General features: G+C 31.8%; 1 protein-coding gene across 2 annotated transcripts; it reads left to right on the plus strand.

The window, feature by feature from the left end:
- The first annotated feature begins 2,305 nt into the window (after positions 1–2,305).
- LOC140452238 (uncharacterized) lies at positions 2,306–17,103 on the plus strand. 2 transcript variants are annotated; one of them, XM_072546377.1, is made up of 5 exons: positions 2,345–2,577; positions 2,647–2,709; positions 7,852–7,917; positions 8,956–9,018; positions 12,762–17,103. In XM_072546377.1, the coding sequence occupies exons 1-5, from the start codon at positions 2,562–2,564 to the stop codon at positions 13,331–13,333; spliced, it is 780 nt and encodes a 259-aa protein (XP_072402478.1). In that variant the 5' UTR covers positions 2,345–2,561; the 3' UTR covers positions 13,334–17,103. The 2 variants fall into 2 exon arrangements, with proteins under 2 accessions (XP_072402483.1, XP_072402478.1); XM_072546382.1 differs by lacking the exon at positions 8,956–9,018 and having other exon boundaries at positions 2,306–2,577.
- Positions 17,104–18,192: the final 1,089 nt, after the last annotated feature.

Consider the following 18,192-nt stretch of genomic DNA (forward strand, 5'->3'; position numbering starts at 1 on the left):
ATCATAAAATACTACAGAAGGGACCCCTAATAATAATAAAGTATCAAGCAACACCATAGATCCTCTCAAAGAAGAGTCCACAATTTCAGAAGTTCTGCAGTGAAAAAATCCTTTCAACAAATAGTACTAAACACAAAGTAAAAGAAGGGCAGTAAAGAAAGAATATAACAAAAAAGAGCGTGAAGAATGTCTAAACTACCCTAATTCCAGACCAGAAATATGCAGTTCTCCACATGCATACCAAGCATCATCAACTTCAAATTATGACAATACAATATAAAAAACAAAGACAAACCAAGCCTGGCAATCCAGTGCATGTCAGAATAATAAACAATCAAGCACTGCTCCCTCAGAAGACCCCTTGAGATCTTTTTTAAATTACCTCCAAAATACATCAACAGAAAACCTGTACATAATTAAAAACATAATATGTTCAAGACTGAATTTAGAAGACATTACAGAATGTAACATACACTCGGACTCAGAATACTAATCTCCTTTATAAGATAAATATTACAAAAGTCAATCTAGCCTAATTACACCACACTATATTATCTCATCTACATGGATTTAAAAACCAAACTAAAAATCATACAGTAGAATATTAGAAGCATTAAAGAAAATAAGGAAAACCTAACCAACTTAATCCAGAAAGAAGATCCCGACATCATTGTATTAAATGAAATTTGGCTTCAACAAAGCTCTAAATTTACATTAAGAGGCTTTCAGACAGGCAAGTCAGAGATGACAGATATGGAGGAGTTGCTACCTGTATAAAAAAATCCATTATATTGTTACCAAAAAGTATAACTCACATCAAATCCAGTACATTTCGACAAAAATTGCTAATTTGCACCTAATAAACATATATATTCTTCTTTTAGGGTGCCTGTCTGTTCCGAATGTTGGCGATCATCCTGGCTATGATGACTTTGTTGGTTGCTATACTAAATAGCTGTGTTGAGGTCTTTCTATACCATGCTCTCAGGTTAGCAAGCCAGGATATTCTTCTTCGTCCTGGGGCCCTTTTTCCTTCAATTTTACCTTGCAAAATTCATCGAAGTAGCTCTTATCTGCCTTGATTTCTCATTATATGTCCCAAGTACTGCAGCTTACGGCTCTTCACGATGTTGACCAAATCCGCAGTTGTGTTCATCCTCTGCAGTACTTCTTCATTGGTGACTTTGTCTGTCCGTGGTATCTTCAGGATCCTTCTGTATGACCATAGCTCAAAAGTTGAAGTTTTGATAGAGTTTCCGCCTTCAGTGTCCATATTCATAATATGTATATATTCAAACACAGATAATGCCATTACCGAATATCTTTTAGATTCTATGATAGAATCAACACAAACAGAAAACTTAAATATAATAGGTGATATGAACTCACACCATCCCCTATGGGATAAAGGCCCTCCAAACAAAGGTGGAAAGAACATTTATGACTTCTCATTTAACAAAGAACTCATAATCTTAAATGATGGATCAGCTACACTGCTTCAACCCCCGAACTACAATCTCAGTGCAGTGGATTTATCCATGGTCACCAGTAACATGACCTTACTGTGCATATGGAGTGTGATCAACAATTGTGGGAACAGTAACCACATCCCAATTCTCATAAAAATAAACTCACCAGAAAACAATAAACTTAACATACAACATCTGAACATATACAAAATGAGAAATACACCAAAAGCAGACTGGTACTCATTCCAGACCAATATGAAAGCAGAGAATCCTAACTATGAACCAAAGAATATAGAAGCGTCTATATTCTTTGTATGAACTATGAAACCCATATTGTGAATGTGGACTGAAAGAGACAACTCCTCTCAATGAAGTCCAAAGTACCTCTGTCTATACATACAGTACTTTACCAACCATCACAACACCAGATAGTTAAACAGATCATAAAATTCCTCACCATCAATAAAATTGACTTGTAAAATGTTAACAATCATAGGAAACTAAAACGTATTTTTATTTATCTTTTCTTTATTCTCTAGCTCTTGTTTCTACCCTTTAATAAATCTATCATAGACAAATCATAACCAGAATCATATCATATCTCTGTGTATCATATCAAAGAATATAGACGCTTATATTCTTTGCTCTATATTCTTTGATCATATCATAAAAACAAAAAACCGACATACATACAACCCAACATAACCTTCAATTCCTAACTTCATCCCAATTACAGCATAGACAGACAGATAGATTCTGTAAAGTCTCTACTCTACGTCTCCACAGCCATTATAACCTTTGATTGCCCGCATTAAGACTTAAAGGATATAAAGTAAAAGCTAGATCTAACTTCAAAATGAAACTTTTTTACTCTAATTAGAAATTACAGTGAAATATCTTGATATGGCTTAGAGCCAGGCCACACTCAAACCTAACTGGTAAATCGCCACGCAGCTAAAACGGTGGCTAAAACAACAACCCATGAGAAGAGAAGACGAGACGAAGTACTCTATCTCATGTGCTGTGAAATTTGTTGTTTGATCTGACAAAATAAGGATTTCAAAATTTACAGATTTTTAGCTCAAAATATTTATGATGGGAGATTCAGGTAATATTTTTATGGTTTATTTTTTATTTTAAGATCATTTTACATTATATAAATGGTTTCCATTTTTAGCTACCCCCAAAAAAATGTTTCGCTTGGTTAGGAGAAGACCCAAAAATCCAGAAGCAGAACAAAGTAAGGGCATGTTGTGTTTCATCACTTGATTTAATTTTACAGCAATTCTTAGAACTTAAGATTTATTTTTTAATATTACTTTAAGAACTGTATTTGTTCAGACTTTTTAATACTGGATTTGACTCTTATTTCATTCAGTAATATTTTCAGGTTAAGGTTTCATTTTAACATCCTATAAAAATAGACACTTGCAAGTATCGCTTTAGATCTGTTCGCTTTAATCATGCATTTGCGTTGTTTTGTTAGTATTTAGATTTATTTTCCACATGGATTGTTTTAAGTATATCTTGCTATGGTTCAGATAATTGGAAGTAAAACCTGTATTCCTTAATATGACTTAATTTAGTTAAGTAGTTTTCTTAACTAGGATCATATAAATGACTTCTAAACCCTTTTCATTCTACAAATTCCCAGTCGTCAACAGAACCATGTGTAAGCCAAACAGGGTCGTACTGATGTACGACCTATGTATCATATGATTTTTAAAAATATTTACTTTTGAAACTATTAGTGTAAGAATTTCTTGAAATTTAATCATTATATCACAATTAAACTAAACTCTAAAAAATAACACGACCAGTAAATAACTATAACATAAATATAACACAATATAATAACTTAAAAATCAACACGATACAATTAGAATTTAAAATAATCACAAGTTGGGATCTGTAACATGAGAATCTGTCTCACTTACGGTAATAAATTATATTTTATTGCCTCTTGACGAATGAGACGGCGAATATCAACACGTGCTCATGTTTACTGATGGGAATTTGGTAAACGAATATACTTTATGTGTGAATAGAATATACTCAAACTACAAACACCACAAGTACACTTATTGATAAACATTTTTTGTAGTTATAATGTACATAATAAAGTCACAATTCATAAAAATTATAGTACAATCATCAGCAAGTGAAGCAGAATTCTATGATATAAATTTCATCTCCACAGATATCCTTCTTATTACACTAGTACCAAATAATCTTAATGAGAATACTTAATGACTAGTGTGAAGTTTCATACTGTTTTCTGTATTTTTAAACTTGAATAATATTTAGTTTTTATTTTAATTACATTTATGTAATTTCAATAAATACATGGTGAATCTATAGATAATTCAAATAACCAAAAAAATTAAACAGATTTTATTTTATGATTTCAATAACCCTCTAATGTTACTGTTATACTCAGGTCACTGATCCCATCCCCAATTGTCTAGTAAATTTAGTTATTATTTTTTGTTATCTTGGTTAAATTTTTACTAACTGGCAGTAGCTTGAAATTACTATACAACCAACCATATGTGTTCATACCGAATATTTCAACTAAAATATATATTCACATGCAGTTTATTAACAAAACTAAATTGCATGCATTAAAGCGAAAGTTTATTGAAAGAAGTAGTTTATTTTTGAAATTTTACATATTAGTATTTACAAATGTAAAGTTTTTAATCAAAATGAATATGCACCATTATTTATTATCATTCTTCTTTTTTAAATTCTGTAACAGTAAGTTTATTTGAACTAATAATACCATATATGTAGTAATAATAATCTAGATATAGAACTGGGAAAATATTTTCAGTTCAACGAGTTGTCTGCTCGATGAAGCAAATAAAAAGGCAAAACAGTGGTACTGTAGACTAGCGTTAACTGTCATACTATGTTTTTTGTATTTTTAAATTTAATGTATAATATTTTAAAAAATTGATTAAAGTAATTTTAATATTTATTTAATATTTTAATTACACATCTAAGTTTAATTAACACCAGGTCAATCTATAGATGATTCAAATCAACAAAAAGATAATATTTTTTTTTATAAAACCTCAACATCCTTGTTAATGTTCTTGTTATAGATTTTAATAAAATTAAATAAGTTTACATGTACAACCCCTCATCACATAAATTAACTCTTCTAACTGTTTAACCTATTTGGCAAAACATTTAAAAATTCTACTAAATGAATCTGTGGAGAAATGTCAAAATAGTCCTCCAGTGAGGGATTACTTAATAAAGCTACATTCTTGGGAATAACAATTGATGTAACATTTTGGTGGGAAAATCACATACAGCAACTCAATAAAATATTGAATTCAGTATATTATGTACTATATTTTAACAGTATTGGCACAATATTTAAATCAATGTGATCTAAAAACAATTTATTTTTTAAACTTTGAATTTTTTGTGCATTATGGTGGAACTAATGCATTTGATAAGCTCATGATTATTTAGAAAAAGAGATTTGGAGCATTTTGAAGAGGATTTTTTAAGCCTACCAATATTTTAAGAGTACCTGCAATATGGAGGAATTTCTACTATTTCCCTTTAGAAATAAACATCTGTTTAAAGTAAATCTATGTACTACACATTATTATAATTATAACAACAGGGAGATAAGTCTATTTACCCCATTCACAGATTGACTGTGAGGGAGAAGGGTCCCAAATATTACTTCTTTCTTCGTTTAGAAGCATATTTGACTCTGCTATATGCATACATGTGTGTATACATATGTACAATTTTGAAAATAAATATTACAGTAGAACCTCGATTAACTGAGGTAATTGAGACCGAGAGTACCTCGGATACAGCAAAACTCGGATAACACGGAACATAACCTAAATATAGTACAATATAAAGACAATTGTTAGGTTAACATAATTGGGATAATATTTTGATAAACACACATTGTTTTGGTTTAAAACGCATTTAATAATACATAACCTTAAAACAGTTGAATCTCAAATACACTACATGTGAATCAATTATCATTTTTAACAAAGAAGTCTTTGATTGTTTTTTGAGTAAGTTTATTATATTGCTTCTTCTGCTGGCTGCCTTGTTACGCCAGCGCCGCAGCCCTAATAAATCATTAGTTGTAGCATCATCTTGCTGCTCAATATAGGCCAGTGCCGCCTCAATAGAGTGTAGGCCATCTGTGTGAGAGATCCGATCACTGGGCTCATCACATTCCTCACTGTAAAAATAATTTAGCTTTTAGTGCTTTCAGCAGTTTATCAAGTGTATAATAAAGTAAGTTTTGATTTGTGAATTTAAAGTTTAATGATGTGTAAAATGTGTACAATAACTCTGTAAAAAATATTCGACAGATTATGTTTTTACAGAGTTTTTATTTATTAATTTTACAGTACAATGGTTATTAATTTGGGAAACAATAAAATAAAAGTTTATTTGGACGTGATATTTTCTCATTAAAATTTATAAAATTCATATTAGCATGGCCTCTGTTAACCGGAATCTCGGTTAACCGGAAATTGGTTAACAGAGGTTCTATTGTACTATGATTATAATTAAGGTCAGTTTTCCTGTCTAAAATCGAATGTAACTACACTTGAGTGCAAAACAATTGACTCAAAAGCGATATTTGAGATTACACCTTCTGTTTCAGTGTAAGAAGTATGTAAATAAAAAGATGTAATGTGCAAAAATAACTTTATTATTGAACTTACAAAAACTGCTATTGCATTATTTGGAAGGCGCATTCTTAAAGCAATATGCAATAAGAACAGAGTTTCCTGAATATTCATCATTGGAACTAACGCAAAAAAGATGTTATGGACAGAGAAATCATCAATTACAAAATGAATTTCTTTATTATTCAGTATTTGATATTACCACCCCTACTCTTAATTACACTTTCCAATCCATTTCACATGGATCGGATGATTTTTCTAATAAATTCTTTAGACATTGCTTCCCATACACCATTAAGCGCAGCCTCAATTCCAATATGCTCTTTGGTGCATGATTTCTATTCTGGACCCTTCGTTTAAGCTCATCCCAAACATGCTCTATTGGATTTATATCTGAGCTCAACGCAGGCCAATTTATTGTAGGTAAGTATATCGATATCAGTCAGATTGGTGGTGGTGACTCGTGCGGTATGGCATCGTGAATTATCGTGTATTAAAATAAAGGCATCAATAATAAATCCTGCGTATGGAACCACATATTCCTCCAAAATGTCTCTGATGTAACGATCCGCCGTTAAACCTCCTCCATGTTCTCCAGGTACGAAAACCAACTCGGTTTTCCTATTCATGGAAATGCCTGCCAAAAACATACAAGAACCGCCTCCATATGACACAATTTCTCGTATACAACATTGAGCAAATCGCTCCCCTGGCCTTCTATACTATAGACTCATCGCCTCTTGTCGTTGCCATGTAGGCAAATTCTACTTTTGTTGGAGAATAATACCCGACTCCATTCATAGTTGTCCCAATCCAGATGTTCGCGAGCACATTCTAATCGCCTTTGCTTCTGTGCTGCAGTTAGCTTGGGACCCGTAGCTGCCTTTTTGGAGTCATGTTGGCTGTCTTTCTTTTTGGGGTCATGTTGCTTCAGTCTCCTTCTGACTGACTAAATGCTGGCAACCACACCTCAGACTTCTCTAAGCTCTTCTTTGAGATTAGCTCCAGTCAAATGTCGATTTTTCAGGGATCGATACAAGGAATCGATCATCTCTCTCCGTTGTTATTCGATTACGGCCTCCTCCTTGTCGGCGGACACAATCACCAGTATCTTGGTACCGACGATACACTCGGGACACAGCACATTGGCTTAAATTTAATTGCTTTGCCACGGTCCTCTGGCTCAGGCCTTCTCTCAATAACGCTACTGCTTGAAATGCTTGTTCGGATATGGTACTCATTTGTAATGCAGTTGCGAACTTAACTGACTAATGTGTATTAGTGGGTTGTTCCGGAAATTGATGCGTACGATGTCAACCGAACGCGTTAAGTCGGTGCGTGTCGATTTCAATGAGTCAAATTCTGACCCCCTCTCTATGTGTTGCATTGTTTAGTTGTAATATGTCATCTGATTCACCAAAAAATAAATCAAAACTCAATAATGAGCTTAATGATTGCACATTAAATATTTTTAAATTTACACTTTTTAGATTGTAACACGAAATGTACTTTCGAAAAATAATTTTAAGTCGATTATTTTGCACTTAAGTGTATTTGTGTTATTTTGTTTTGTTGTAATACATTATTAATATCTTTCACATATCTTTTTATTTTCGTTTTTTATTAGTTAAGTAGTAGCTAAATATATCTAAAACGCATGTGTGTGTAATATTTTTTGTTTTTATTTATAGCACCAATTACACCACACCTAAGTCTAGATTTGGATGAGGAGACTATGAATATTTCATCATCGGAAAGTAAGCTCTTCTTTATTTTATTTCACTATGACTTTGAATGTACTACACTATGTAATATTAATACTGAAAGAGATTTCTATGATTGCATGAATTTGCTATTAAATACCATAAATCACTAAGGAGAAAAAAAGAGTTAATTGACAGATTCGATGTATCCTTATATAGACTAATTTATTATTTCCAGATACCAGATATAGAGTATCAAATCAAAAAAGAAAAAAATACACAACTATGCAGGCAAAGCTTGTAGATATAACTAGATTGTAACATTACCATTATATTGTAAATTACCACACCACTTGCCTCCTTCTGGCATCTTTATCTCTCTTCCAATTACTCTGTATTACTGATCCTAGTTACATAAAATTACTACTTTTCACAATACACAGTTATCATCTTATTTGTAGTAATAAAAAGATAGTAGGATGTATCCATCTTTAAATAAATATTCTAGATATTTTGTTTTTGCCCTATTAAATTTTAAAACTTTTTACCCAAGAACTTGTCTCTACTGTTCCAGTCTTTGTCCCCTTGGTATTTTCTAATAACAATACATCATCAGCACACATTAAGCACGAGGGAATGTTACCCTGTAGTTTCCCTGTTATCCAATTCACCAGTAATGTGAAGAAATGAGGGGTAAGCACTAAGCCCTGATGCAATCCTACATCTACATGAAATTTATGAGCCCCTGATAATACATGTCCCAATACTGCAGTTGTTACTGCCTCATACATAGTTCTTATAATCTTCACATAGCCACTGAAAGCTCCTTTATTATTGACCACCCACTTCAGAACCTCTTGAAGAACTCTATCATATGCTGTCCCAATATCAATAAACACCTGTTGAACATTTATTTCCATATTTTTCACCAGTCTCATTTCAGAACTCATTTCCGCATACTTTGGTTTCTTCACATATATGTTTAACAATGCCTGGCAATTGTCCCACTTCGATAATTCTATATAAAAAACCTGCATTTCGTAAATTACCATAAATTTATGTTTTAACCATTTAATGTTTTTATTTTTTTAGCGCCAGTTAAATTTCAGCTAAAACGACATTTGCCGGAATCTTCAGTTGAGTCTTCATTGGATGGTAAGAATACCTAGTATATGATTCTCATGTATCTTATTCATATATTCTTAATCACTGTTATATGCTTGGGAGTATTAGTAAAAAAAGAAAATTACTGTTTGTGATTTTCTGTTCCAACTTTACAATATGTAACTATATGTGCATTATCTGATACGCCAGTACTCTAAAGACAATATTTTTCGAATTTTCCGTATACCGGTTATGCAGGTTATAGTAAATAAACAAATATCTTAAAATCTTCTTTTAATTTGGAAATGCATCTTCGGTTATAACTAAAGTTTACTATTTTTACTAGGAATAAGCTACAATTTTACTTTAAAATTAGTTTATTTTGACGTTTACACTTACATGTACACTTACATAATTTACAAGGACAACAAAACACAATAAAATGGGAGAACTAATTCCGGTGTTCACATAAGAGTTCACTCTTCTCTCTCTCTCTCTCTCTCTCTCTCTCTCTCTCTCTCTCTCTCTCTCTCTCTTTCTCTCTCTTTCTCTCTCTTTTTCTCTGTCTCCCTCTCCAATGGCGCTACAGCCCAAATCGAGCCTTGGCCTCTTCCAAACTAGCCGGTCCTGCCCCTATCTTCACAGGATTTTACATCTAGCAAATTTTGTGCGTCAGCTGCCACTTCATCCTCCCTCCTTTTCTGTGCCCATCTCTTTGATTTTGCACCCTGCATTTTACTTTGTAGGGCTCTTTTTGGCAATCTGTCGGTCCACTACACTCCATTCTCACTACATGACCAGCCCATCGAAGTCTCTGAAGTTTAACGAATTCTGAGATCGGTGTCTCATTAAACAGTTGGTATAGTTCATGGTTGTACGTGGATCTCCATACTCGTTTTTATTAATAGGCCCAAATATCTAACTTAGGACTTTCCTTTCAAATACCTCCAGCTTTCTTCCTGTGTTTTCTATCATCACCCATGTCTCGCAGCCATAACATACTATTGGTTTGATAATCGTTTTGTATACTCTGATTTTCGATCTCCAGTGTGTGTTTTTGGAGCAGAACATATGAGCGAGCGAAAAATAAGCTTTTTATTGTACATATACAAAGTATATATTCTACAAAACTGTGTATTTTACATATAATGTAAACTAAATTCAAACAAACAATTTTTAACAGGTTTTTACCCACATATTTAGTGGCTCAAAACATGTATACCTAGTGCACTGATGATGGAATATGGATTCCGAAAACGTTTTGTGATGTAGCCCGATTAGAGTTTTTAAATTATATACCTTTTATAAAAGATTTTTAATAAAATCCTTTGTATTCCTTTACTACTTGAATATTTATTTCTAGTCCGGTCTCTTTTGCCCCTATGTTTAATTGTGAGTATATTTCTGCCGTCTCTTCCCTTCTGCGAGACATAATGCTGACGTTATCGGTATAGGTCGCAATCTGTATTTATTTGTTTATTAGGTTAGCTCTTCCTATATTCAATTGTCTTATTACATATTCGAGAGTCAGGTTGAATAGTTTCGGTGAAAGTCCTACTTGTTTCAATCCTTTAACTATTGAAAAGTTCTCCATGAGCTCATTTTGTATTCTGACAGTTACTTTTGACCAGTCCGTTGTTGCCTTTACTAGTGTGATGTATTTTTGGGGGATGTGAAAGATACGCAATATTTGATATAATTTGTGTCTATTAATTGAATCATATGCCTGTTTGAAATCTATGAATATGTTGTGGACTTCAATATCGCATTCCCACGATTTGTTTAGAATTTGTTTCACTGTGAATAGCTATCAGTAGTAAATTTTCCTTGTAGAAAACCGGTTTGATATTCCCTGATAATATTTTCAGGTAATTGTTGGAGTCGTTTGTTTAGAATGTAAGTAAAAACTCTGCACGCTATGCACAAAAGAGTTATACCGCGATAATTTTCGCAGTTCAGTTTATCCCCTTTTTTATAGATTGGGCATATAATCGCAGTTTTCCAATCGCTAGGGATCTATTTATCATTCCAAATCTTGTTTATAAGCATATACGTTTGTCCTACTACGTGTTCGCCACCTAATTTATATAGCTCAGAGTGGACGTTGTCAATACATGTAGCCTTGTTATTCCTTTGTACTCGTATTGATTTTTTCACTTCTTCCATCATCGGGGTTCAATATTTCCGGTGTCCCCCTCCATGAGATGCGTGACCATATGCTCTTCATTTTCTTGCGTCCCTAAAAGAGTTTGGAAATATGTTTTCCAGACCGATTTTATTTCTTTTGGATTGCTGGTTATTTGCCCTTCTTGATTTTGACATAGATTTGTTCTGGGTTGGCATCTGGGCTATGTACTAACTTCAAATAAAAGTGGATTCCTTGATGGTTAAATAATACCAGGCGGCTAAAAACAATTTTCTGTTACTATGAATTCTTGTTGAAAAGGGTTTTTTTTTATTTCAAAGTTTAAAAGAAACTTGTGAAGGTCAAGAAATGGTCATTAAAAGAATTTAGTTATACCAAAAAAAGTAGACAAACAGTTATGGCCTTGAAGAGTTTATATTAAATATATGAAATCTAAGCTACATCTTATGGAATGTACTCAGAAAATCAAATGAAGATTATATTGTCGAGGTCAAATGAGGATATAGTTAACAGATAAATAATGGTATGTGAGGAAATAGTCAAAGAATTCCTTTGATACATGAGGATACATTATAAAAAATAATACATACCAAACAGATTTGGTGGTCTTTTGATTACCAAAACTTAAAATAATTATTCTTCCTTCTTCCAATAAAAAATAATTAAAACCAATAACTCAATAAATAACTTCTTAAAAATCCTTAAAATAAATAAAAATTACATTCTATAGGACCCCACTGCTTACCCCGAAAGTGTTTAACTTAACAGGTTGATTCTCAGAGCCAGAATGGCGAGGAGCAAAGACAAGCTGGTTAGCCTGACCACAGTTGTATGCAATTCTTTCTGTTCTATTTTTACTATTAAAAATAGCCTTACATTTTTAAACAATTCATCATTAATTATTTTCTAAAGGACCGACTCGAGACGTTCTTTTTCCGCTTGTGCTATAATGCTTGAAGGAAGCAGAAGATTATTGAAACTTACATAGATTCCCCATGGTTCCTGTTAAGTTTGGGGTCAATAGTTCACAAATATAAATATATATATATATATATATATATATATATATATATATATATATATATTATAAAAAAATGCATAAAGTATACTTTTTCATTAATAAATAAATCAACAAAGTATATTAACTCTCTGGCATAGGAGTATAATTAATTCTTTCTTTTTGCGCTAGAGGCCTCAGTTAATTCCATTTGTTCCAATTTAAATTCTGTCGGGTTCTTCGATATTGTGTTGTATTGATTTATAAAATAATTTGATGTTATTTTTATGTATGTATGTTCTATATTTTCTTTCAGGTGATTAAAATTATTAAGTTTACTATTTTAAACGACTTACTAATTTCGATAATTGTTTATAAAAGTTAATTTGTTTGCAATCTCCAAATGCAATTTTAGAAAATATAAGTAAATCTATAAATTTTAATTGTTTTTGATTTTTACTGCTTGATTAAAAATGTCATCGACGCTAATATCTAGGAGACTCTTTATATAAAAACTGGAAACACGATGCTGATAGTACTTAAAAAGTAAAATATTAGGAAACAAAAGGCGATTAACTAAAATACTTATTAACTTCTGTAATGATTACATCATAGGTTTTATTTTAAAGTAATAAAATAATTATATTTTAGATATCATTCAGAAGAATTTAGAACCAATGAGAGAACGTTCAGAAAGAAAAAAATATGCCCAGGAAATTTACTACAAAAAAAATGGTACTTCATGTGTAAGTCCTATGATACGTGAAACTCAAAAGCGACCCGTTAAACATCGATTAGGCAGAGTCGCATACACTGGTACCAGCACTTCAGCAGTTCCACCGAAGAGACGTCTCAACAAAAATATTACCCTAAATAATACCATTAGGCACAGACTTAAGCCAATCAATTATGCACAGATGCGTTTAAATAAAATACGGGAAAACCAAAGATTGCAGGCAGCAGTAGCGAACGATTCAACAGTGAATATGCGAAAATCAGTAATTAGATTAAGACCTACAGTACCCAGCATCCAAGTTCAAATAAAAAATAGTCGCTTATTGGCTACAAACATTAAACGATTTAAATTAGTGCTCAATGATGAAATTCAACTACAGATACAAGATCTAAAACAATGCTATTCTGGAGAAAAAATAATAAATTTTAGAGTTACTCCTGAAACAACAAATACCTCAATTGATCAGAGATTTTCAAATTTAAGTTAAGTAATATCTGCTTATTTTTTATTAATTTGTCAATGTCAAGATGCGTATAGGCATGCAAAACAACCGGGCCGAATGACTGGTTTTTAAATATCACTTAACATTGTCTAAATACAACAATACTCTCCTTAACATTGCCATTTTCTATATTTGTCGTACCAAAAAAAATTACATAGTTAGCTGCTGATGTCTGTCATTAGGTAACTTGTTCAAATATTGTACATAAATTCCGACATCTAAATAGCTTCCCCTGTACTTCATTTAATTTCGTTCAGACGTTGTATATAAATCTCTACCTCTGAAGAGCTTCCCTTATTTTTATGCATGATATGATAACAAAATTAAATTACGATAATTTTAAGATACGAAGTCTGATCAGTGGTACATTGTTTTCTAAATGTATCATCGTAGTTTAAAGTTATAAGGAAATTACATCTTCCTTAATGTTTCGTCTGTTACATTACGTCTGATAATTTCTGTCACATCCAGTTGCATATACACGGTTCCTATATAGACTAGACATCCCATCTTTTAGATCGTTGGATGCTGTGGTCAGCCCCACCCAGCTCTATGGCTAAACCTCCCATATTTTCCACACTGCTCGGCTCAGACGCCAGAAATATGCTCATAACCTTCTTCGTGTGAAGAGGTTCTGAAGCTGTTTTCTTGAAGCATATTTAAGCTAAATATTGTAAGAGAAAGACATGCACCTTACGACAAAATTGACTGTTATTTTTTATTTTTTTTTGTACTTCATTTGAAACTGAAGTATATCTGATCCCGGTAAAAGAAGGTATATTTAGGAACTAAACAGGTACTAAAAATAACTATTATAACCAACGAATAAATCAATACTTACCATTTAAGTGTACAATGCTATTGATCCCAAGGTTCAACCTGTGGTTTACCCTTGGGACAGTGTTGGTCGTACATTTGGACATGAAGTAACTGTATTTACATATAATGTCCGGTTTATAGCGTCCTGCGTCTTCAGGTTCCGTCTTCATTTACGTCAGTCTGGCAATGGTCTGTCATTCTCTGTACATGTCCGTACGAAATAAGTTGTTTTGGCTGTATTTATTTTATGGTGGTGGTTGCTCTCTCCATGATCTGTCTTATTCTTTTTCATGTTTATCTCTCTGTGATCTGTCTCATCCATTTCCAGAACAAGGAGTTTTTGTTCCGTTATCTTAGTTAGTTGCCAGGTTTCGCGTCTATAATTTTTTCCCTTGTGATTCGTTCTTCGATTTCTGTTTCAGCCATCTTTGCCTCCAAATAGATATATTCGAAAGATGACGAAATTACATTTCTATCTTCTAAGTTTAGTTCATCGTTTTCAGCTCCTCCTATGCACATGTATTTCATTTTTGTTGAGTTCACATTTAGTCTCCAACCCCCGTCTTCCTGTATTAATAGCTTTGTCATGAATTGCCGATCTTCCTAGATGACTACTTGATCGTCCGAGAAATGAAGCGTATATAGGGTTGTTTCGTTGTTTAATGGCATACCCATTCCACAACATGATCTTCATTTTTTCAGTGCCTGATAGTAGATTTTGAAGAGTGTTGTAGATATACTGCAGCCTTGTCTTAGTTCCTTATTTACGATAAAATTCACGGATAACTGGTTGTTATCTTTATTTTTCATCGAAGATCGTTGCAGAATCTCTGTATTGCCTTCACGTGTGTAATATTAACAGATGAGCTTTTCAGTGCTTGCCATAGTCTACATAGTGATACATAAGCTTTCTCCAAGTGCACAAACAATAGATGAGTTAGTCTATCCTTAGCCATTATTTTTTCATTTAGTTGAGTTAAAGTGTAAATGTGGTCGATGCAACTAACTGTAGTTATAAGTAAAACGAATATTTGAATACCTTTTTTAATGATGGAAAAAACCAATAAAACAATTTTTGTGTTTAAATGTTATTTAAAAGAAATATTTTGTCGAAAGGCAATGTTTAAAGAATGAAATCATCTTCGTATTATGGGAACAGGCAACACTATGCTTGAATGCTTCACGCAATATGTTCAACATCTAGGAAGACCAAATAAACATTCCGTTTTCGGAGAAATTTTACAGTAATTTCTTGTTTTGTGCTTTCTTGAACCAAACCAGCATAGTAAACATAAGTGGATGTAGCTTTTCCAGCGACTTCAAATTTTCTTAAATTTTTTAATTTCTTGCTCCTTGATTTTCTGTAACTCCAGGAGTCTGCGACAATCATACATCTTTCTGTTCTCCTTGCCCTTCCACCAGGCTTACTAGGTAGCGCCTTAAGAAATGACGAATTTGTTCAGCGGTCATTCCAGTAGTGGACTTGGCGCTCTGCTTGTTGATGGTATGGCTTCATCCACCTCTATAAATTCTGTCTCTTCAATTTCAGTTTGTTTTGGAGATTCATATGGCCTGTTGGTCATCTCAGCTGGTAGGAACTGCCAAACACGTTTGCATTAAATGGCCATACACCTGCTACTTTGAAACCTGACGAAATGTTATTTTGGGGTAAACGCCAATGAAAATGATTGTCCTATCAATGCTTACATGTCTTAAATAGATATATAATCACCAAAGTAGAAATGCAAAGATTTCTTTGACGAAATTCAGATTTTTTTAATCTGTGTCTTCTATAAATTGCAAGGCAAAACAGACGATGATAAAGCTGTAAGGGAGGTATGCATCAATTCATAAATTTTCCCTTATTTTCTGAGCGTGTTTTGTACTTCTCGTTTAGTTTAATATGTTCTATAATCTGCTCAAATTCATTTAATAGCAACAAATATATTGTATAACAGAACAATACTAAAACTTTACTTTTTAAGCTTATCCTTATTATTCACATTGTCAGTTAAGTAACGATTTATAATTACATCTCATACAATTTGCAACTCTTAAAATTTGAAGAAATGGCTTATGTATATGTTGAGGTAGGCAACCTAGGTATGCAAGATAAGTGTAAAAACATAACTCAAAAATTGAATATTTTTGTCAATGTTAGTTATCATTACATGTCCAAAATATTGTTCTGAAACTGTTCTCTTGTTACACATAAATTTTCAGATAGAAATTTTATAAGTTAAATAAATCACCTTTTTTAGGTAAGTATGTTACTCTTACCAATAATTACATTCTAAATCGTAAGGTAAACCAGAATCCCGACACTGAGTATTTCGAAGAATATTTTGTTTACACTCACTATCCAAATCAAATTTAATTTCGTTTCATATTGCTAATTTTTATTCAATATAATTTATTATAGAATATTTGTATTTCTTCTTTTATTGCAACCAAATCCTACCAAATTCTAGTAAGAAATTTGCGACGCAATTTCATGTACTAGGGCAGCTTCTTTGATCTATTTCAAATTATCTGATTCTTTCAAAACTATTGCGCTATTGTTGTATTATGTATAATTTGTATAGCTTGCATTATTTGTATATCTTAGATCTGATAAGATTAATATTGATTTATTCTAACATTTAGTAGTCTTGAAAATTTTACCAAAATAAAAGTTATCGATACCATATCGAGCAGACCTCATTATGTATCCATCATAGTATTGTTTTAATTTTGTTTATATTGTTTGTTTTAAAATATTTCATAAATATTTTTGCTCCTTGCTAAAAAGCTACTTGCTAGGTCAAAATTAGGTTATTAGCAACATAATTTTTTTTTATTTTGAAAGTTGAAAATGTTATTTTATTGATTTGTAAATTATCAATATTACAATAACAGTAAGCAGTTGTAAAATTCGTTAATAAATTTAAGTTATATATCTATTTTTATTTTTACCCTTTATAACGAAAATTTACTACTGGAAATATCGTTGATAAAAGATTATCGTGGTACACGGTTATATCATTACTAAATAAAAATACAGTGGACTTCAAAGAAAATGTTCTAAGAGAAATTGTTTTTATTGTGACCACTATAGCTTTATTGGTATATAATAGTCTACTGTATACAATAGTAGAATGGTAAACGTAACACATTAAATCCGTGATTATTGGCGATGTTATCCATAACATATTTAGGTTTAAAATCGAACTATATATATATATATATATATATATATATATATATATATATATATATATATATATATATATATATATAACGCGGAGTCAAACCCGGAAAACAACTGAAACCACATATAGCTCCCGTGGAAATTTCAAATCCAATATATATATATATATATATATATATATATATATATATATATATATATATATATATATATATACATATATATATATATATATATATATATATATATATATATATATATATGTATATATATATATATATGTATATATATATATATATATATATATATATATATATATATATATATATATATATATATATATATTTATATTTAGCGGCAAGATATTGCTAAAAGCACGAGTTCGAATCTCGGCACCAACGACATTTTCATTCGATGGACACACTAGCCCCCTGGACTAGAGTGCGCATCGACAATAGCTACTTGAAACAGGCTTAAAGATGTAGACGGTGCCAGAACCTGTCCGAAAGGATCTTCCCGACAAAATTGCCATACGATATTATTATTGTTAATAGGTTTAATAATTCTCCAAATTTCTTTTGTATGTGTATTTTTATTAAGTTGACTTGAAATCAAAATTAAACTATTTTTCTGCTTGTGTTTGATGATAAGTTTTATTTGATTTGCTACGTTTTAATATTCAAGATAAGGCATGTGCAAGTAATATGGCCACCTTAAGACCTTTTGTCTGTATTTGGGGTCAAATACATATAACTTTTTTAAAGAGTAACTGATATTACAGTTATTACGTAATTAAAAAAGTACTGCTGGTGGCCATATTACCATAAATTTTTAT

This window comes from Diabrotica undecimpunctata, chromosome 1 (genome assembly GCF_040954645.1).
Source record: "Diabrotica undecimpunctata isolate CICGRU chromosome 1, icDiaUnde3, whole genome shotgun sequence".
In the NCBI taxonomy this organism is placed as follows: domain Eukaryota; kingdom Metazoa; phylum Arthropoda; class Insecta; order Coleoptera; family Chrysomelidae; genus Diabrotica; species Diabrotica undecimpunctata.

Bases quoted from the DNA above. Each gene is read 5' to 3' on its own strand.
- LOC140452238 (XM_072546377.1), top strand. The intron at 2,710-7,851 runs GTAAGGGCATGT...TTTTATTTATAG, and splicing joins AAATCCAGAAGCAGAACAAA to CACCAATTACACCACACCTA. The intron at 9,019-12,761 runs GTAAGAATACCT...ATTATATTTTAG, and splicing joins AGTTGAGTCTTCATTGGATG to ATATCATTCAGAAGAATTTA.